Source organism: Aulonocara sp. 'chitande type north' Nkhata Bay, linkage group LG13, assembly GCF_057382095.1.
Source record: "Aulonocara sp. 'chitande type north' Nkhata Bay isolate Kocher_YH1m ecotype deep benthic linkage group LG13, A_spYH_male_GT1.1, whole genome shotgun sequence".
Classification (NCBI taxonomy): Eukaryota; Metazoa; Chordata; class Actinopteri; order Cichliformes; family Cichlidae; genus Aulonocara; species Aulonocara sp. 'chitande type north' Nkhata Bay.
The window spans coordinates 30,455,652-30,477,881 of NC_141356.1; the positions used below are offsets into that span (position 1 = coordinate 30,455,652).

Here is a 22,230-nt window from a genome sequence, read left to right on the forward strand (position 1 = left end):
TCATGGTGCTGCCACACTTAGTGCTGAGCAAAGCCTGCGCAGTCAAAAGAAACTGCTGGACTTGGTGGGAAATATCTCCCAGCTGTAGCACTGTTATGTGAAAACCGAGAACCACAGAGTCAAGGATCGCTGATCTTGTGGCTTTCGCAGCAGGTGACAAGATCGATCCAAAAAATTCTTACAGACAAAAAAAGAAAGAAGGAAAAAAAGAAAAAAAAATCAACCAAAAAAACCCACTCAAGTCAAGCCCCATTTTCCACAAAGAAACCAAAAGATGCACACGGCAATAAACAAGAACAGGTTTTTATTAATATTTTTGTAATACCATATATAATGCAATTGCATATCTTTGGCGAAAATAAATCTTATAAACATTTTATCAACAGAGGTTAGCATACAAAAACCAAAAAGGTGTGTCGGTCCAATGGACATGGCAGACAACTGACACAAACTCATACTGGGTTGGCAGCTTTGTCAAATGCAAGAAAAAAAAAATGCTCAGCACACCCATAAGAAATTAGGAAATGCAACAGAATCACATAATTAATATTTTATAACAGCTGTTGAGCAATAAGGGAACTGGGTTTGGAATTGTGCAAGTCCTGGGACCCAGAAATGTTTTGGTAGCTCACCCACAGATCGACTCGACTGGCTCGGTGTCACCTTGAGACAAACATTTCTTTTATTTCTCAAGTGCTACAGAAAGGATGAGGCTGATTTTTTTTAGCCTCTCCAAAACTTCTCTGCGGCTGTCCCGACACTCAAGAGTAGGTCTGAAAACTACACAGCAGCTGCTTGAAGACTGAGTAACTCAGATCCAGTTTTACAGTGATATTCAAAAACATTCAATAACAAAACCTGGAAGCATGAGTTATGGGGTGGCAGTACTTTTATAAAAGAGTCTTACAGCTAATCTCCAGTTTCTTTGACTACTTAAGTCATAATACCTAAACAAAACCATATGATTAAATGAGCCCAGAAGAACTTGGGGTGCGCATGGGGTGGTGTGTGTGTGTGTGTGTGGGGGGGGGGGGGGGGGGGGGGGGGGGGGGGGGAATTGGGTGCATCAATCTTAAATTTATCTACACCCCAGCTGTACATCGATTTGGCAACAGAAAAAGGTTTCAGGATCAATGTTAATTAACTGTTTTCTATCCAACCTAACAAAAAGCAAAACAAAAACATCAAGAAAACCTGGCAGTCATGGTTAGATTGAAAACACACCCGCTCTAAAGACAACAGACATTGGCAAAATACTTAATCACTGTAACAAGACAGAAAAAAAAAAAGGGGGGGGGGGGGAGGGGGAGGAAGGTGTGTTGCTGAAAATAAACAAGGAGAAAAACAAAAATACTTATTAAAGGAAGTTCACAGAATGAAGGGAAAAAAATTACTGTGCCTAGTCATTTATTTTAAATAACCAGTGTCTGATGCGTTCGGGGGAAAAAGTCCCATAAATTAAAGTCATAAATAAGCTGATGATTAATGAACAACAATTTGTTCTTTTTTTTTCCACAGCTAAACAAGACCAGTGTATGCACTCGGTTATCAGCTGAGAACTGCGGCTTAGTCTGCAAAGAGCAGTTCCCACTCAATAGCGACAAATGTAAACCAAAAGATTGGTTATGTCACCGTACTGACCAGAGTCATCGCCCGTTTCCTGATTCAAAAACTCCAGATCACAATTACAGTGTGGCAGTAGGAGGGGTTTATAGATATTAACAAAAAAAAACAAAGCAGCCAGTTTGCAGCTTTGCATCAGTGGCACGACAAAATGTTTGGCACCGACCATGCACGCTATACTACCAGTCACACCATGTGATCCAGTACAGTGGGGGGGGGGGGGGGGAATACATTTTCCAGCTTGTTATCCTATCACTCATCTATGCTACTGTTGACTGTACGCTGCTTCTATTTGGGGTTTTTTGTTTGTTTGTTTTTTAAAAAACAGAAAACTGTGGCCTTCTATGCAAGTGGCTCGCAACTTCCCCTCAGAGAACCGCGTGCAATCAACTGACAATAAACACTCCATTTCACAGCTTGAGAAGAGAACGTGCACTTCCTTATTTTGTTCTAGGAGGAAGAGCAAGGACGAAAAACTAGCAGCCAGCCAAAACCGAGGGCACAGCACAGAGCACAAACAAGCGTCTTCAGCATCTCGCCTGCGAGCAACTGCGTGTACAGAGTTGACTTCTTTGTGACTATACTGTCCCCCTTCTTGTTATTTACATTTGGATGCTCTATGCTGTGGGTCTCAGAACAGAAAAAAACCCCAAAACAAAAAACACACACACACCTTCCTTCAAGATGTGAATTAACTTGGCCACAAGATCAGCCAACTCAAAATTACCTGTATAACTTAGTAATTATCTAAAGTACAAGGTATCATAAACAAGGCCAGAGATATAATCAAACTGCAAATCCAAATATTGGCGTGAGACGTGGCGGTCATTTACCATCCGCTCCGTTTTCCCCCTCGCCTCACTATTAGCCAACTCTGCATTCAGAAAGCCCAAAAGCAAGCAGAGCACCGAGCAGCTCTTACAGTACAGCAGTAGCAGGGAGATGTGTCATTACGATAGTACATTATATTCATTGTATTTGTCAGTAGAAGGATTAAAAAAAATTTTAAACTCTTTCTCGTGACTGTCATCCAAGGGTCCAGCTGATGTCAGCATGCACTGTGATACGCACATGTGTATGTGCACACAAAAAAGAACATTTATGGAGGATAACCTATGAACACGCAGCGAACACCTGGCAAAACAAGGCAGATGTACCCTTTGCATAGGTTGTCGCCAAACATGAGAAAAGATGTCCCATTAACAGTGGATTGGGAAGAAAACAAACGAACAAACACAAACAGAAAGAAAACAGCTGTGCTGCAATGGCTGCGCAAAATCAAGCAAAGTCCTAGCTAACTTTGCAACTCAATTTGGCAGTGGCAGAGTAATACTATATCCACATTTTGCTAATCCTGAAAACGAGACGCGGCTCGCGTGTAGTAAGTTTATCGCATAAGAAGATCATAATACTACTCCGTTCATTCGCTTAATTGTAAAGTTTAACTAGCATACTTGACTGATATATGCCACCATGGAATAATGTCAGAAAGTTAAGGTTGAGGATTAATTATTGCATCTCTTTCTTTTTTCTTCTACAAGAGCAGGAACTCCTTTCCAAACAGTGGTAATTTATTTTTCCTTTAGCACAAAACCAACAAAAAAGGAAAAATAAAAGGAGAAAATGTCAACACCAGGAGGTTAGATTTCATCTGTTACAAACATGCACTCGTTCGCTTCATAAATAGATTCACTTGGAAGAGGATACGGGTTTGAAGAGGAAGCATGCAACGCTTTGAGTTATAAAACCAGCTTTCAGCTTTTTTTTTGTTTTATTTATTTTTTTCTTCTTGTGTCACTTTTTGTCTTTGAGAGGAAACTTCTTGAATCACAGTCCTCTAATCCAACAGAAAGCAGGCAGGTCGTTTTGGATAGGTATCTTGATGGTTCTCCATAAGCCCAAACACCCACCCTCAAAAGTTACCCCCGAGTTAATGTATATGGCTTTGTTCTCCTGTGTGAACGATACTATTGCCATTTGTTTTGTTGGACAGAGATACTCCCAAACAAACAAACCAAAAAAAAAAGGAAAAGAAAAAAGGCTCAAAATGGCCAGTGAACGATCAGATTAGGAGAAGGAGGCACACTGGGACACAGGGGGTCAGAGGTTAGGGTTTCACTGGGTCCAGGGTCTTATGGGGGTAAAAGAAAATTCATTTCCTGCTAAGTTTTGTGCTCTTGACAGTGCGTTTGGAGCCCTCCGTGCAGCTGCGTATACCGGCGAGGTGCAGCAAGGAGCCGGCGGCTTCCTTCAGCTCCTCGTCCAGCTCTGGCTTGACTTCACGTCGCGCCCTCTTGCTAAGGGGCCACTTGACGGCGAGCGGACGGCGAGAAGTCTGGTGAACGCCCCTCTCGTCCCAGAGGTCGGAGTCCTCGTCGCTGTGGAAACCCTCGCTGCCGGCGCGGCGAGACTGCCTACGTTCGCAGCCGCCTTCGTCCAGGGAGGAAAGAGAAGATGAGGAGGAGCGAGAGGAGCAGCGTTGCAGGGCTGCGCTGCTGTAGTTGTGGTCCTGTTTTGGATCGCTGCTCACCAAGACAGAGTCGGGCCGAGAGAGGTCCAGAGGGCTGTCAGAATTGCCTGAGGAGAGGATGAAAGCCTGATAAGTGACCGTTCAGTGCATGAGGATGTCTTGTTACAGAGAGATAAATGACTGGTTTGAAATAAGATTTCTGAAAGAAAAAAAAAAAAAAAGTGACACCATCATTAAGACACTCGGGGGCTTTAACTTGTTTTGTTTACAAGTTTAAAGCAGAACTAAGATTTGTCTAGGACCAGCAGTGAAAACGTAGTTTTAAAATAGCTTGCTGCATGAATGTGAAAGCAGAATTAAAACTCGTGGGGGGGGACGTAAAAGACGTAGAAACTTAGAAAAAGTAAACATTTAATGATTCTGTGGGAACCTTTGCAAGAGGAAATATAAACTTTGCATTGAGAAAATAAATCAAAATCTAAACGAGAGATTTTAAAATTAACTGTGATTTCAATAAATACACCTTAACAAATACATGAAATTATTTGTTATGGTATTTTTTGCCCTGTTGAAAGATCAAGCACTAAAATCACTTCCTAAAGCTGTCTTGCTATACATTTTAAAGAAAAAAAAAAGCCTGAGCTAGAGGTTCAGTTGAGTTTGTTCATTGTTTGTTATAGACAAACAATGAACTAATAGCACAAACAGTTGTATGTTGAAGTCTGTAATGTCCAGGTTTCACTCCTATTTATTAAACAGATCCTTTTTCTGTTGTAATGGAAGAATTCTCATCCTCAGCCCACCTCCCCTGGGTCTGTTCTTGATCCTTTTTTATTCCCCATCTACATGCTTCCATTGGGTCAGGTAATCCATAAATAAAGCGTTTTCCCCGTCATGTATGTAGATAATACACAGTTGTTTGTTCTACTAAGTATCAACATAAATACAATCTCAAATCTTAAGAAGTCTCTCTGACGTTAAATCATAGATGTCACAATACAGGAACTATGTTCCCTGTCATTACCTGTAAAATCCAGAATTTAATTTAAAAGCCTTCTACTCACATCTAAAATCTTGAATAATCAGACCTGATTATATCTTAATGACGTCTTAGTACCTTACGATCCTAACAGAGCACTTTGCTCTCAGACTGCTGACTTGCTTGCGTTTGCTATAGTTTCTAAAGAGCCTATGACAGTTTGGGAGACAGACACCATCTCTACTTTTAGGATCAGGCTTGAAACTTTCTCTTTTTTTTAAAAAAACTTATAGTTTGGGTTGGATCAGGTGACCCTAGCCCACCTATAGTTATGCTGCAATAGAACCGGGCAGCTGGGGGCTTCCCATGATTCCCATGTGTTTCTTCTTCACTTCCCATTTGTACACCACTATTGCATTTAATCATTCTGAATTATTCAACACTGGCCCTCTTTCTTAGTGCCCTCTGCTCTCTTAATATTGCAGGATCTTTACCTTACAATATAAAGAGCCTTGAAATGACCATTGTGATTTGGTGCTATTTAAATATAAAGTTTGAATTAAAGCGACTTAAATCTGCCCTACAACTTCAAGAATTCCACTCAAAACCTGGTTCTAATGCAAGTTTTCTTTTGACTCACAAATCACCAAAATCCTGCTTTCTACAATTAAGAAACTTTACAAAAGTTTACACATTTTTTTGTTTCCATCTCAAGCGGCCTTTGAAAAAGTCATCCATGCCACCATCTCATCATGTTTAGACTACTGTAATTCCCTCAACTCGGGTCTCAGCCAAAGGTTCATCTCCCGCCCCCAGCTTGTTCAAAATTCAGCTGCCAGATTCTTAACAAAATCAAAGAGACCAGACTACATCACTCCTATCCTGGCTACACTGCACTGGCTTCCTGTTAGATACTGAATTGATTTTAAAAACTTATTCATTACTTTTAAAGCCTTACCCAGGCTTGCTCCTACCTACATCAGATTTCAACAGACTTTATGAACCAAGCTGCTGGTTATGCTCTTCAGGTCAGAGCCTCCTAACCCGCCCTATAGCCTGCGTCATTTTCTGATTTCCTCTCAGAGTGTTGAACTATTTACCAGAGGAACTTACCAAAATCAGTATATCCAATTTTAAATCACTTCTCAGAACTTATTTTTACAGAAAGCCCTTTTAAAATTTAACAAAAACCCTTATTCTTCATCTACCTTTTCTTTATATACAAATGTTTTTACCTTTTGATTCCTAACTTTAGCCCATCTGAAACACACTGACATGACCTAAAGAGGGCCCTTCAATCAAGACATCTTGGAGATACGGATGAATCCATTTTGCTTCATTGCTAATTTTTCATTACTAAGTGTGTAAAGTGTGAACTACAACTATTTGTGTGGTTTTAGTTTGGTGAGATTTTGTCTGTCTATTACTGCAGCTTAGATGAAGATAAAAAAAACAAACACATTGTCTATCATTAGACAAAGCAGATATTCTGATGATTCAAAGACATTCAAACTTCTTCTTGCAGCTGTGTACATCAGAATTGAACACACACAACATCAAAGAAAATTTAAGCAATGACGGGTGGTATGTCAGGGGTTGGACACAAAGCTAAAAGAAGAGGTGAAAGTATGGCTACTTGTAGGTTGTCTTACATGGGTCAACGTGGTGCCCAGGGGCAGAGTTTAAGAGCATCATGGCAGTGGCAGCATCAATGTCAGACTCTGGAAGAGGAGAGAACATGCACGATGGTCAGTCCTACGGTGTGAAAGCATGGTAGCATGACATCCCTACTAGGACTGGCTTGACCGACTGGGCTCCATTATTTTTAAGCTATACACTCGGCGATCCAATCAGTGCTTACAGAACGCACGGGATATGCAGAGGACTCGCAAAAACAAATCAGAGTAAATATAAGCCCATGATTTTCAGAATGCATCTGATCTCATGAGATCTGACAAAGTGTCTGAAAGCCTCACAGCTCACTTCTAGGGCTCTAAATTATTAATGATTACAGTGAGACTGAGTGCTCGATACTGAGCACCAGCAGAACCTCTGCTTGTCGTCAAGGTTACAAATCCAAGAGGCAGGGGGGGGGGGGGGGGGAAGAGACATCGACGGGAGCTGTCAACATTATGGTCAACATGAGGCATCAATGACTTGAAAGCAACAAATCAAACCAAGAGCTGAGCATAAAAGCACAGTGATGCTGAATGTTCTGGGACTGAAATGTGCAAAGGCAACATAATCAAAACAGTGCACAAACACACGCTAACAAAACTGCACTACACATCTGCACATTGCTGGGCAAACAGCTTACAAATACGAAAACTTTGATCAATTTGCTTTTCTCTCACCTTTAAATGAGCAACCTTGTAGAAAGAGATGACGAGGGGGTGAGGAGGCACTGCAGAAAGTAAACAAAGGACACCAAGAGTCAGATGATACGTTTGAAGAGCCAAATTCTGCCCTTTCAAAACTGTGTTTTTATTAAGAATTAGTTATCAAATAATTACAAATGACTACAAACCTGTTAAGATAAAATATTTCCTCAGCTTAAAAAAAAGGGATTTTAAAGTCAGGAGAAAGAAATCAAGGCTGCTCCTTATGGTATACCTCCACCTCCATGTTTCACAATAAAAGCAGAAGATATGGGTTCTGTCTACTAAAATGCTATGGTGGTGTATATGAAACTGTTACATGAAGTGTTTGTACTGTAGCTTCCCAGAAGCGTGAGTATTGGGGAAGTTCTGGGTTTGCAGAAGCTTCTGGGCATTATCATGTTTCTGTCTAAATGAATTGTTCTCAGTTTTTCCCCATTATGTTTACGGTTCAATTGCTCGTCTTATGTGTTAGTTACATTTAGCAAAGCTGTGGCATTGTGACCATAGGGAGGAGCTGGTTTGATATACATACGAGTGTGAGGAGAATAATGCTCTTCTTGTTGTTAAACTAACAACAGAGAGTTTCAAACTGTTGTGCTCCTACCTGTCACGGGTGAGTCATCACTCACCATGGTACACTAAGTGTATTGCTGTAAGTCTAAAGGAGCTAATGGAAGCATATTGGATTTGGTATGTGACCAAGTTCACTTTTTTTAATCATACTGAAAGCCAATCGCTAATACAAGCCTGCTCTAAATAAAGTTCAGGTATTTCCTTTTATGTCCAAAACAAATCCCTGCAAAATATATTTGAGACATAATAATTCCCTTGACCATCATAAGCAACAAATTGAATTGAATGATTAAAGTGATGACCGCTCACCTGGGTGGGGAGGCGGGTGGTGTGCAGAAGGCATGTGCGGCTGGGAAGTGCTGCTTCTTAAGAGCTTGAATTAGGTTGGGGCGGTACTCAGGGTCAACACACCAGAGCGACCCTTTTCCATTGGCCTGTAGGACAAAGCAGGGACAGTCAAATCTCTAAACCCCTGTTACAAAGTAATGAAGCTGCCAGAAAGTCCACATAAGAAACTGTGAGCAGAGGTCAGGGGGGAGGTGATCTGTTGATGTTAAACAATAAAAACCCTGTCATATGATCTTCTTTTCAGAGGATTTAACGATGGCGTCTTATCCTGTTGCCCAAACATTCCCAGTCCCCATGAACTAAGCAAAAGCTGTTACGTCATTTATTTGGTTCAACGCAAGAGAACAAAACTGACAAAAGAAAAGCAGCAGGCAGAACATTATCCTGAAAGAAACACCAAAAATACAGTATGTTCGGTCTGGCTTTCAGAAAAAAAATCCAAATAAATAAATAAAAATCAGAGCGAAAACATGCTATAAACGTTTGTGAGTTAGGTCTTTAGTAAAAATAACATGCTTTGTCACTTTGTACGATTAAATATTTGATCACATGAGTTCAATTAAAACTGTAAGTAATGAACACAATTTTAATTTTGAATCACTGAAGCCTTACAAACAATTTGCATGCAATTCCCACCTCAGCAAATTTTACATAATCATTATTTTAATGGAAGCTTTGTTCATATTTCTGTTTGGTAGCTCACAATCCTTTTCACCGCTTTGCTGCAGAACAGTGTGGCCATGTATCCCACATGTGGCTGGTATGTGTATCCTCATGCAAGATGTAAACAAAACAGGGCCCGCAACTAGTGGAGATAATAATCCACAGGGTACCTTTAAAGACTTAATGAGGACTTTGGGTGATCTGTACAGCTGAGTAATTGCACAAAACTACAAATGACAAGATCATCATTTATCAGGGAAAAAAGTCAAGTGTGACTCAAACCTTTTAGAGATTAGTCACTGTGGAAATGCACTTCATTTCCAAATCACTTTTCAATTATAAGCTTCACAGCACCTTTTAGACACAACACGCTCAAATGGCAATATTGAAAAAATGATGAGAATTCCTGAAATGTTTCGCTGTCAGAGCTGGTGGGACTATAGTGACCGCAGCAATGATTCAAATTTCATTACAGTCCCACAGTGAAAAATAGCAAATACCAAACTTTGCAATATAAACGCTTTTACAATGAGAGGAAATTTTTACTCAACAGCTCCCTGTGAAGAATAATTGTATCTGCTGGTGATGTGTGTGTCACTTTATCTGATGGTGGCGTATTCTTGCCCAGTCTGGGAGAATACAGCGAGGAGAATAACCTTGACTCAGATTACCAACCAGCTCTGATGCAGGAAGAAGGAAATGTCTCCATAGCAACGGAAACCACCAGCCAGTGTCATGTGAAACTGGTGCTAGTGTCTCAGCAGACGGAGGGCTCATGCTATGCACCTGCATGCTAAGCGGACTATACTGCATTGTATTGCTACACGCTGAGTGCAAACTGCCATTCCCACCCTAGATGGGCAAATATCAGGTTTTAGCCAGATACAGCCATGACATGGGGCTTCAAACCACATCCTCTCACAATGTTAAAATCTCATGATACACAGACTTCTTGGGTGTTTAGAGGGTATTGTGCCACCGCCACTGTTTACCGTTACACAGAAGAATCCAGGAATCTACTTCTCCACACTTTTTACACACACACACACACACACACACACACACACCCTTTCAGACTAAACCGTAATAACAGCCGTTAGTGAGTAAATTCACAGCTTTACTAACTTTTCAAATTCACAGACATGTGTGCACACTATATGCAGTATGTGTTCTTCCCTTTGTTACAAGCATGTGAACATGAGTAGGCCAGCTTCTCTTTTTTCCCCTTGTTATTTGTCGCCACTACTTGTAGAAACACAAGCTACCATAAATGAAATGATGTGTATGTCTGCCAGGACCAGGTAGACAAAGATTGTTCTTTGTGCACTTTCAGGACTTAAGGTCGCGTTTGCTTCCTTTGTGCAGTGTGGGTTCAGATTGTGGGAGGCTTCTCTCTAGCTGCACTACCTTGACGTGTTTCTAAAGATATTGTCCTATCTCGGTGTGCGGTGTTTGCATATCCTCTGGAGGAGGAGGATCTTTGACCTTGACTGGATTCCACCCTTATCATAGCCGAGTCAGAGTTCTGTGCAGCTGTGTGTCACATGAGCCATGTGGCAGCTTCACACTCTAGCACACTGTTTGCTAACAGTGCTAAACAAAGCCACTGTAACTGTAAATGTCACATCATCAAACAGATGCATGCTGACAACTACAGAAGGATAACTGTAAATCTAAGTGACGTGCATAAAAGTTTGAAGTCACTTTGAGACCTACCTTTCCCAAGCTCCTTTCGACCTTGCGGAAGCATTTGTTCAGGGACAAGTTGTGACGAACTGAGTTCTTCCAGCCAGTGGGAGCGTTGGAGAAATACGGGAAGTGCTCGAGTATCCAGCCGTAGATTTCTTTGACAGGCAACGACTTGCTGGGAGACTGCTCGATGGCCATGTAGATGAGCAGGGAAAATGAGAAAGGTGGTTTCGACTTCATCGAATCCCTCTCCCTGCCTCTGTTGTGTGACGAAGATGAGGAGGACGACGGGCCCTGGTTCGACCCGTAGTCTCCTTCTATGTCAAAGAGGGGGCTGCCGCTCGTCTGAGCTTCGGGGCCCCCGAGAGTAAAGTTCTGAAGCAGGTTCTCGTGGAGCCAGTTGAGGTTAGTGAGCTCCTCATCCTCGGTGCCTCCGGTACGATCCACGCTAGTTGCCAGCGGACTGGACGCGCACTCCGCCTCGGGCAGCGTTCCTACACCGCAGACACCTCTGAGCCCTGCCCGCTCCTCTTGCATACCCGGAATTTCCGTTTTCTTATCTGGTGACATCCCAATAATTGGACCCATTAAATCAAAGAGGTCTGGAGAGAAAGAAAAAAGAAGGTTGTTAATATCAAGCAGCAAAGACAAGATCAAAAAAGGAAGATTTCAAAGTAATTTAAAAGCAAAGTTTGCAGTATGAAATAACTCAAAGTGACATTTTGGAAGGATGTGCTCTTCCAAGCCTTGGCCTTGTTTTCTTAAGTTTCCCTGGGGGCACACCCCCTGTTGCTGTCGGCCTCTATTGCAATTCATGGCCCTCTCACTGCCTCTCTCCTCCATCCCTGCCGAGGACCAAGAGGCTCTCAGCCCCCCTCCTCCTCCTCCTCTCGACTCCACGTGAGGACCTTCGAGGACATCCTCTCAAGTAAGTGAACTGACTTAAGGCTCCACTCCTCAACGCCTACCTCGTTTCAGACAAGACCCAGCTGCTCGTTATGTGTAAATGAGCATGAAACCAGCCAGCGACTGCAGGAATAAGTGCAAGGACTCCATCTTACAGATTGGATAGCTCTTACGGACCGAAATACATTCAGCCAGGATCAAGTCTGCATTTGTCGCATGGCATATTAAGTTGTGTAAAGAGGCTACAAGCCTAAGAGTTGTCAGTCATTTAGGAGCACGGGGAAATGCCAGAGCACTTTATCATTAACAAAATGAACCTGAGTACACTTATCAATACTTTTTAACATGAGCTCTGAAGAGGCCTTTTATCTTAAACACCAGAGTTCCTGTCGCAGTTTAAGTTGAAGCTCGAGTGAGAAATGATCTGGGCTACAGACAAACCTACATTACTGGAAATTTAAACTAAGCATCACATTATCTGAAAATAAATTTTGTCCCCATAAAATACAAGCAGCAGTTTGTGTGCAGTACTTATTGTGTTTTATTATTATGTGAATAATGTTGAATCGAACTGCTTGTTGAGGCCAAGAGCACAAAGAGATCACTCCGCGTGTCAGCTCACAACAAGCTTTATGTCCTGGGTGTCACCATGACAACCCTGCCATCCCTTCAATTAAGAGCAGAAATCCCACAAGCAAGAATCCATAAGAAAAATAATTAACCCACCCTGAGCTGACTCTGGCACATTCAAATCACTGAAAAGAAAGCCTCTGAAAAGAAATGCTTCTACTGAGGTCTACAGCATGTCCCGATTCTGGGAAGGTCTAGGATGTTCTGGATCTGGACTTTGATGGGAATTAGACTGGACGGTCAGAGAGGTAAAGTCGCAGCGTGGTGGTGGATGGGCATGCCTTTTCATTTCTGTGATAAGAACTGGGTCAAACTCATGTGTTTGCACAGTGGCAAAGACAGGAGTGAGAGTGTGAGCGCACACAAACATACACACAAATCAGTTTGTCAAACCCAGTCAGTGTGGACAGGAGGGGGGGAAAGAGGCATTAGTGCATTTACAAAATGACCTTTAAACTCTCAATAAGCGGATAAACCTATAGCAGATGGATACTATTCTGGTTATGGCCCCAATTCTCTCCTTTTGGCCATGACTGTGACCCTCTCTTTTGGGGCTCAAAAGAAGAAAAGTCTAGCCTTCCAAGTGGACATTTGGGGGGGGGGGGGGAATGACACAAGGAGAGCAGGGCTAGGTGTTCGAGCCAAGGAGAGGAGCTAGGCCTAGACGTCTGTGATTTCTTACACAATAAAAGTGTGCATTTCAGTGTATGTGTATATACTCCTGTTATAACAGCACATTGTCTTAGATTTATCATGCATTCTGGATTTCAGTTCTTTCCCCGGGTAGTGGATATTCCAGCGCAGCTGAATTGCTCTAGTGCATCACATAAACATCTGCGATTTAAATTACAGATAAAAAAGAAGCAAGTCAATAAGTTTTCCAGGCCAAAGGCAAAGTGTCAGGCAGCATCAACCCAGAAAGAGATAACAATAGGGAGAAGACTTTTCTGAAAGGACCGAGCGTGACAGAAGGTTTGACAGAGAGACCTAGACCTGTGAGAAAGACAGAGAGAGAGGCAAGTGAGGCTTAGAGGTAGTAAGGTAGGCTGTGCAAGGCATCGTCAATCTAGGCTGAATCACAGCTCTCAGCAAAGCAAAGTTATTAAATATGTCAACAAGCAAGAAAGAAATGAAGAAGCAGAGAGACAAGTGCACATGTTCAGAAGAAAATATTATTCATGCTTCCTAAAAGCATTACAGACTATGTTTATACTGACTTTATTCTCTCAGGATAAGCTCTTTGGGACATATCATCTTAAAATACATTTAGCCATGTTTGGGCCAAATATCTAGTTCATTTAGACAAATTAGGTGAACGGCAACAATTTGGGGCAGATTTTTTAGCAGATTCTCAATATTTATGTATGTTCTTATGCAGGAGTGATAGAAAGGACACTTGGGGATTTCATGACAAGAAACCCAGTCTTTTTAAAATGTAGTTAAATGGAAAACAGCCTGCTGACCAACAACTAAGCCCTTTTTTGTGAGTATAAATATATAGGTCACAGGAGGGAAGAAGTCAGCAAAGGTGTGGCAAAAAAAAAAAAAAGATACGTCAGCTCATTTGACTAAAAGGTGTGGCCACTTATATGCCACAGTTGGTTGTAAACCCTTGATAGCCCGATTCTGTTTTATGTCAGAGAGACATGAAGAAGATGTAATATAGCTAAAGTATCAGATCAGGGATTAACATTAAAGCACAACAGAGCTTCACCTCAGTTCTTCTTCCCAAACTTGACCTCTCAGCTGGGCCTCTGGGTGCCAAAGAGAGCTTATCCTCTTTTAAATAGCTCCTCCTGATGACTTGCCATTTGAATATCAACAGAGGCACAGTGGACGGATGAGAGGGCTGTCGTGCATCCAGCCAAACACAGGAAGTGTTTTACCATGACTGCAGCTGGTCAATTACCACTGCTGCTGCAATGATTGCAGTTATCATTGCTCTTATGAAAAGGCATCAAAGAGAGGCGGCTGGGAATCCACTGAATAATGGGATAGTAGTATGTAAAGAGCAGAGAGGGGAGAGGGAGCTAATAAGCCAGACTGGCCTGTTGACTGCTACTCATCCTTGAAAATACACCAAAGCTGCAATGGCGCTGACCTGATGGCTCATCTGCAAGTTAAAATAGCCGTGCGATCCGCCAGCCTCATCATATTCATGTGCAAACAGGCAGGCTAACAGCAGGTGCCAAGGCACATTTTTCTCCCCTTTCAAATTGCTCTTTTATCCTGTTAAGCACTTAGCCCATTCAAAAATACACAAAGACATATGGAGATAGCTTTAAGTGGGAAATCAAACCGTTGAGATGTCAGATATGTACAGGGGAATTTAAAGGAGATGATAGTGGCATTAAAATACAGAGATACTGCTTTGAGATGTTTTCTGGGAGCGAATCTCACAATTAGGACTCAGTTGCCACGGCAGCCAATGCTGTAAGGGAAGCAATTGTGCTCATGTCTGTGCATGAAGAGAGGGCTAATGTGGGGGAGATCAATACAGGCGGAAAATGCTGAGAGCAGCAGTCTGCTGCTGTTCTCCACAAACCTGTCTGACAAAGAGCGGCGAGAAAGGCCACTGCCAACCTGGATGTCACGGCACTACTGACTAAGCTATTAAGGCCTACTTCATATAACACAGAAATTATGCTCCCAAAAAATCTGTTTTGTTAAGCAAACTGCTTTCATACGATTCTCCTCTGCAAAACAAAAAGAAAAAGGAAAAACAACCTCTGTATAGATAACAGCCTCGAGTTCATACGCTGACACCACACCCTATTCCAAAGAAACAAACCAGTTGACACAAACCAGTTACACCTCTACAACAGATACACAAAGGTGTGCCGCAAAGCCCCATTGTGATGGCTGTTATTCGAAACCCTAACTGATATTTAGGCAACTACCCAGTCTGGCTGGAGCTCTAAAAATGTGAATGAAACAAAAGGAGGGGGGACTGAGTTAGAGTGGGAGAAGCAGGCAGAGAGAGAGAGGCTGTTCCAGAGCGGGTTAGCCAAGTGGCCTGCTCTTTTATTTTACAAGGGTGGGGGTTAAACCGTGTCATAATAAATAAAGAATCTATTACTTTGAAAGGTAAATTAGGCTACTATTAAAGCACGCCCTAACGATACATTTCTGACTAAAACTTGTCAAAGACTTTAACGGATCTCCTCAGCGTCCGAGGTGAAAGCAAATGAAAAAGCTTGCACAAAGCATTACAACTGGCCCCACACTCTGCTCGCACAAAGGAGCAGTTGTTTTTGCTCTAGTCATGTTTCCGAAGTGCTCAGTATTCACCTCGCACTTTCAAACAGAGGACCGGGAGGGAAGGAAACACCTCCTGCCTGTTGAGGAAGTTCATTTTCAGACAACAAATTCAGACTTCACACAGAGACAGTTAGGCCCGCTATACGACAAAAACAGTGAAATCGAGCAGCACGAGGCTACAAAGTAGCGTCTATTGAAGCAACAGTATTTACTCGGCCAATCTAGGAGTTCCATCTTCGTGTAGCTTACAGATAGCTGGCAAACACCCTGGCTGGACCTAATGTATCAACTAATGAAATCACTCAGGGAAAAACAAGCGATCAAAAGGCCGGGCAATGGCTCGGTTCATGTTCGTCAGTAACCTCCTCCAACAACTTCAGAGTCAAACGCTCAAGACTGCACTTTGACTGTCAACAGAGGTGAGGCCTTCCAAAGTACATGCCAGTCCCTAGCCAACACTGAAACCTTATCTTTCCAGTCATGTGCCTGTAAGTTCAGCATACCGACACACACAACAACCTCAGTTCCTCTCAAATATTAAAAAAAAACAAAAAAACAACAACAACAACAACAACAAAAAACAACTTCATGCTGTATGCTTGCAAACACAGCTCCACGGTCTTGTAGGAAACGGCTGAAATTAGAACGTTTCTATAATTGTCAAGGGTCAGTCCTTGAGTATGAGAAAACTTTCTATGTGCAGTAAAATACAACAGTGTTTGCAAATGAAACGCAGAAAACACCAAAAAAGCCCCACAGGGAACTCAAATGAGGAAAGACTTCTTTCCTGATTTTACAAAATAAATAAATAAAACATTATTGGGCTCTGACAAAACCATGATAGATATCCATGTCAACCACGAAGCTCCAGCAGAATGAAAATATTTACTGAATCTCCCCATTTGACTTAATCGACCAAAGCACACACACGTGGCAAACAAATATAAGCACACAGCTACTGAGCTCTGCCCGCTCCATATATAAGAAGTTTTGAACCCTTCACTTAAAAAGCTGACCTCTTGCTTTATACATTACAGACTTTACAAATTCTGCTTTCCATGTGTTGCTGTTTAACATCAAATTATAAATATGAACCATATGGTAACAGCAACAATAGTCACCAAGAGTTGTTTACTATCGACTCAGTATTGTTATTAGGCAGTATTATAATAACTGCATCTTAATTAGTGCTGAACAACCTCGTTATTCTGCCAATCATCACTTATTCAACCTTTTCCATTAGAGCACTGAATACCAACTACTTAAAATGGTCAGTGAAAAGTCACAAAATACTTGCTTTTTTCAGCAGCAGAGAAACTACCGAGTGTAATCATTTACCGTTTATTATAAACAATGAATATACATTCTTGATGGTGAAAGGGCATAGTAGAAATCTAGTTATTCCAATGCCGTTTACTTTTTGAGATGCAGCTTTTTGAAAGAGCAAAGATTTGGTCTAGTAATACAAGCTCATCAATTATTCTATGATTGAGTCATTTAAAGTACACGGCCCAGTATAAAATTCTTATTTAAAGGCGGTCAGTCTGTTTGACATTTACATTTGACTTTGTCCAAACACCTAAGCTACAGTTGTAGAAATTCTGAGACACTTAAACTGACACTGATATATGATACTTAGTGAGGATTTACAGACAAGCTGGTAAGCCTGTGTTGTTGTTGTCGTATCAATTAAATAAATCTTTTTATTTCTGCCTAAGCAAATGAGACAAAGAGCCACTGTGACAGAGGACACGGCCGTCCTTACCCCTTCCTTTCTCTCAATCAAGGAAACAGCCACATCAGTTGTTGCTTTCAGTGAGGCGGGCCCTAATGGGCTGTGTCTCGAGTCCACACAGTCAGAAATGAGACAGGCAAAGGAGCAGTCAGGGGGTGGGGGGCTGTAGAGGGAGGCGACTCACCATAGAGTCAATCAAGAGATGTAAAACAATAAGTAGAGTAAACAGAGGGGCACCGCGAGAAGGAGATAACCGCTGCCAGTATGCGACGTCTAAACAGACGCTTAAAGAGGGAAAAACTGGTTTTCAGATCACGCAGAATCAACCTGTTTTGTCTTTTTGCCAGCTTGTGACATTAATTACAACACTGACGCCAGTTTGTAAAACAGCTGTGCCAAGCTCAGGGCATAAAAATAGATGCCATTTAGCTGCACGGTGAACTCTCAAGAGAGACTAAATAATGTGAAACATCGCAAAGAGCAGACAAGCTGATCACCCAAATAGGACAGAAAAAATAAATAATGACCAGGAAGGCCACAGGAGCGAGTGGGCGTGTGAGTGGAAACATGTCTTTTCAGGTGTTGACATTTACAACTCACTTCAGAGCTAGCCCCCTATGTTTGATTAGAAGAATGTGACAGACCCAAAACAACAACAACACACAGCATACTCCTGGGGATGCCCCTCCTTTATAACTAATCAGGGGCTCTGGTTAAGTGATCACTCAAGCTATCCATTACAAAACTGCATGAAGCATAAAGTCAGGCAGGCCACTGTCAACAGCCAGAACTCAAGGTCACTGATTAGTGGCTAATCTCAAGTAATTATTTGTTTAATTGAACAAGTTAAAGTTGAAAAAAAAAATGGTCCAAAGAAGTAATTTGAAACTACTGGAGACTTACTTTAGGCTTTAAATCAATCAACAACAACAAAAAATGCAGAACACCTGCTAAAATTTAGATATTCTATTTTCAAATGTGATTAAACTTTGCAATATGCACACAACAGCAGCATCGTGGTAACACAGTCACTTCAAGAAACCAAACTTCCTTATTCTGCCAGTTATCAGTTGTTCAGCTTTTTCCAATACAGCACCCGAGCACCAACTATTTAAAATGTTCAGTAAAAAGTCAAAGTACTTGGTAATGACAGGGATTGCAGAGAACAGTAGGTCACAAATCTCTGAGCACAAATCTATTAAGCCAATCCGTGAGAAACCAGCTTTACTCTGCGTTAAGCAATCCCCCCAAAAAAGTTGCTGCCGCGTGGGTCAGCTTTCGTAATGAATTCAAAAACCACAGCCGCTCGCATATCTATAGAGAATATGGTGGATTTTTCAGAGGACACAATCTTTCATCAGCTCCAGGTCAAAGTACACAACTCTGTGATAAGACCGATTACATGGCAGCAGCAGCACTTTTAAACTGAGCGTGTTGTGTCACTCGTTTGGATAAAAGGTAACAGCCACATGACACAACAGGCCCAAGCCGTCTCCTTATTACTACATTTAATCGGTCATACTTAACACTAGGGCTGCCACGATTAGTCGACTAGTCACGATTATGTCGACTATTAAAATCGTCGACGACTAATTTAATAGTCGACGCATCGTTTGAAGCTTTGTAAGATCACAAAGGACGCAGGAATGAGTACCGGTAGTAGGATTTAAGAGTGTAATAACGGACTGAAACAGAAGATGGCAGCACTGCATGTACAAGGATGCCAGCTGCCGTTAAACCCCGAAGAAGAAGAAGCTGTGTCCCAGAATTCATAGCGCAGCTGTCAACAATGGCGGCAGCTAGTTAGTTTTAACTTTACTCTTATTCTTTCTGGGGCACAAAATAAACGTTTAACATATTTTCAGGCGAGAATGTAGCTGTGTAAACCTCAAATATCTGCTCAGTTTATCAGGACACCACATATTTTCAAAAGCGCTCCGACGTTTTCGGAGACGTCTGTTACCCACTAGCTCGTTAGCTAGGCGGGGGCAAGGCTAACTAGAGCCGTGAGAACACCGGACTCCCAGCAAATCGTTTTCAAACCCACCGCTGTCTTTCGCTAGTCAGGTTAAACATATATATAAGTCACTTAGATAACTTAAAAATGTTATTGTTTGGCTTTCTTTAGTATTTTATTTGTTCCTGAGTAAATCGGTTTGGCTGAGATTAAAGTTATAGTTTTTGCACAGCTAAAACTGTCAAGCAGACAGCTGATTGTCAGAAGTGTGAGACGCTGGAGAATATACTCCGGTGTCCTGTTATATTTTAGAAAGCAAGGAGTTTATTAAACTTCACCGAAATAATCTGCAAATTTCATTAAAAATTAATAAACTACCATCTTGTCTTTATTTTTAGTTAGCACAAACACTTCAAGCTGTAAACTAATGATAGTTATATAAGACCAGATGCTGCTGGTGCAATAAGCTGTACGCTGTACGTCCAATGGATGATGATCTGATTAGTCGACTAATCGCAAAAATAATCGGTGACTAGTCGACTATCAAAATAATCGTTTGTGGCAGCCCTACTTAACACATTGGGATAATGGATGTAAGATTTTATTTGGCCGTGCGAAACTCGGTCAACAAAAAAATGTGCTGCGGTGGTCTTTTCAGTGACGTTGCTTCATTGTTATACATCCTCTGACGAGTGCTTTCCTGTTCTCCCATCAGTACAGTAGACTCGAGCGACATTTACACCACTGTGGTTACCAAGTTGTGAAAATGAAGTGTGGAATTCTTGAGCGTATGCGTGGAGCTTGAGATACATTTGACACCCCTGCGTCTACTATTGTGCTCAGCTGGTGTAAAACAGCACCCAAAAAAGTGAATAAAACTGCTATTAGTGTAATCAAAAGATGGACCTGATACCTTAACTATGTGACTATGTGGGCATCAATTAGACTATCTTTTCGTTTGTTACTATTTCATTAAATGACTCTTTCATAGGCTGTCAAAACACCCACAGAGTTTACCGTCAGGAAGTTCAAGCAAAAGATTCCAAACAATGTCATGAACGAGTCGTCGTGCAGTCAAGTTGTAAATTTCAGTTTCATATTGTCATCTCACGGCGATCTCACTCGTAAGTCTACCAGTTACCTTTTCAAACACAGCGTACTGTTAGCAGACCCATTCAAAAAGAGCAGAAATAAGACTAAGTAGTCTCCTTCCCATTTCCCCTGTCTTTTGCCTCTTACAAAGCCTGTCTATAGTGTCAATTCCAACATCTCAAATAACCTTGTGATGGTGCATATATAAAGATAATTCAAAAGGTACTGACAGTGTTTTCGATCCCTGAAGACATGTAGCCATTTCACATTGCAATAACCACATCAGTGGGTTACAGCAGGTCTTATTTATAGTAATGAATGTCTATTCTCGGATCCAAAAGTGCTTACCCTTCAGAGGCTTCTGCACAAATACATACATGAGTGGATACATGTCAGTTTTACAAAGACACCAGATGGTTTGACCCCACAATATGACCACAAAGATTCTGGCATTAAAATAATGGCAGACTGACAACATCTGTTTCTTTTTTGTCTTCTTCTGTCCCTTAAGCTCCTGGTGTCTTTGTCTTCTATTTATCACCAGGGCTTTAACAACTGTCAGGCAAAGTGAAAGGAACAATGTCAGTCTACTTGTCTCTCCATCACATTTCCCCCCCTTCAAATATACGAATAAAACCTCAGTGCACATAATGAATTTTAGATGAGGTTTGTCCAGTCCAGTAAATGCAATGCTAACAGGCAGCAAGGTAGGAAACATCACACACAAACACCAGAAACAACACATGAAAGTATATAAAGGTCTATTCAACAGCAAAATATAAATTATAGCCAACTGCAGTAGGCAGAGATATTTTTCCTACAGTCTGACATTGTTTGTAGAGCACTCTGTATCTGGGACAATCTTGTGATAATCCATTACATCATGTGGCTAGCCAGTGTAGCCTCCAAACCTCTGGTGCCGTCGATATATATATATATATATATAATGAAATATTCAACTATTTATAGCTATCAGGGAAGATGTGTCTGAACAGTATCAGGAGTAATAAGTCGCTCAATTTTTCTACCTACTACAGACTGACAAAACAGGCGAAAGACGTTCAAAGACACAATGAGACTCAAAATCGGTGGAAAGGATACGCTGAAAGTGCTGTTAGCACAGAAAACTGATATGCTCCGGAGCTACTAACAGGCACACAGCACCTAAAACACTTCACACTCACACACATACAAGCAACCACAAGTCAGACGCACAACGAGGAATACAAAGTTACGAGCAATTACGCGGAGTATTGCACAACATTTCCCGACACACGGGGTTTGTTACGAAGGAACTTGTCTCCGTTTTAATTAGCCGTATTTTCACTAAGTTCACTAAATGTTACTAGCTTTAACTCACCGAGAAACAACCGTCAGGCAGAGCAGCGTTAGCAGCCGCTCGACAGGTCAGGGGAAGGCACATATACCGCCTAGCATTAGCATTACATTTTAACTGGAAGAGCAGAAAGGGATCTGTTTGAATGTTCCAAAACACTCTTTGGTGTTATAAGTAATATCCCTTTATGCTCTCCAAGACATAAGCCCGGAGAAGAGAGAAGTAACGTTAACATTAGCTAGCTGGCCACATGCTGTCGCTTGATCTGCCATGCTGGCTGGCTGCTCTAAGCAAAGTCACTTGACCACATTTACTTTTAGCTTGTTCGAAACACAGCCCGGATCCTGCCGAACACTTATTTAATTACAACCCACTTAAAAACAATCGGCTACTCACAATCATGCACGGCGTGCCTCGGTGCGGTGCGTTTAAAGACACGTCTGCGCGCAGTTTATTCAGATGTCTTGTCTGTCTCACACACAATGTCAGAGATCAGATCAGCAGCTGCTTCCTCCATACACGCAGCGCGCAGATCACACAGCGCACGGCAACGCTACCAAACCCCTCGCCGTCGTCATGGCAACAGG

The 22,230-nt window shown here is 41.7% G+C and overlaps 1 protein-coding gene across 1 annotated transcript; it reads right to left on the minus strand.

Annotated features, from left to right (window-relative positions):
* Positions 1-31: 31 nt before the first annotated feature.
* Positions 32-22,230, minus strand: foxn2a (forkhead box N2a). Its single transcript, XM_086259822.1, has 6 exons — positions 22,040-22,230; positions 10,754-11,328; positions 8,336-8,460; positions 7,427-7,476; positions 6,725-6,793; positions 32-4,200 (listed from the first exon to the last, which is right to left on the minus strand). The coding sequence occupies exons 2-6, from the start codon at positions 11,312-11,314 to the stop codon at positions 3,776-3,778; spliced, it is 1,230 nt and encodes a 409-aa protein (XP_086115948.1). The 5' UTR covers positions 11,315-11,328; positions 22,040-22,230; the 3' UTR covers positions 32-3,775.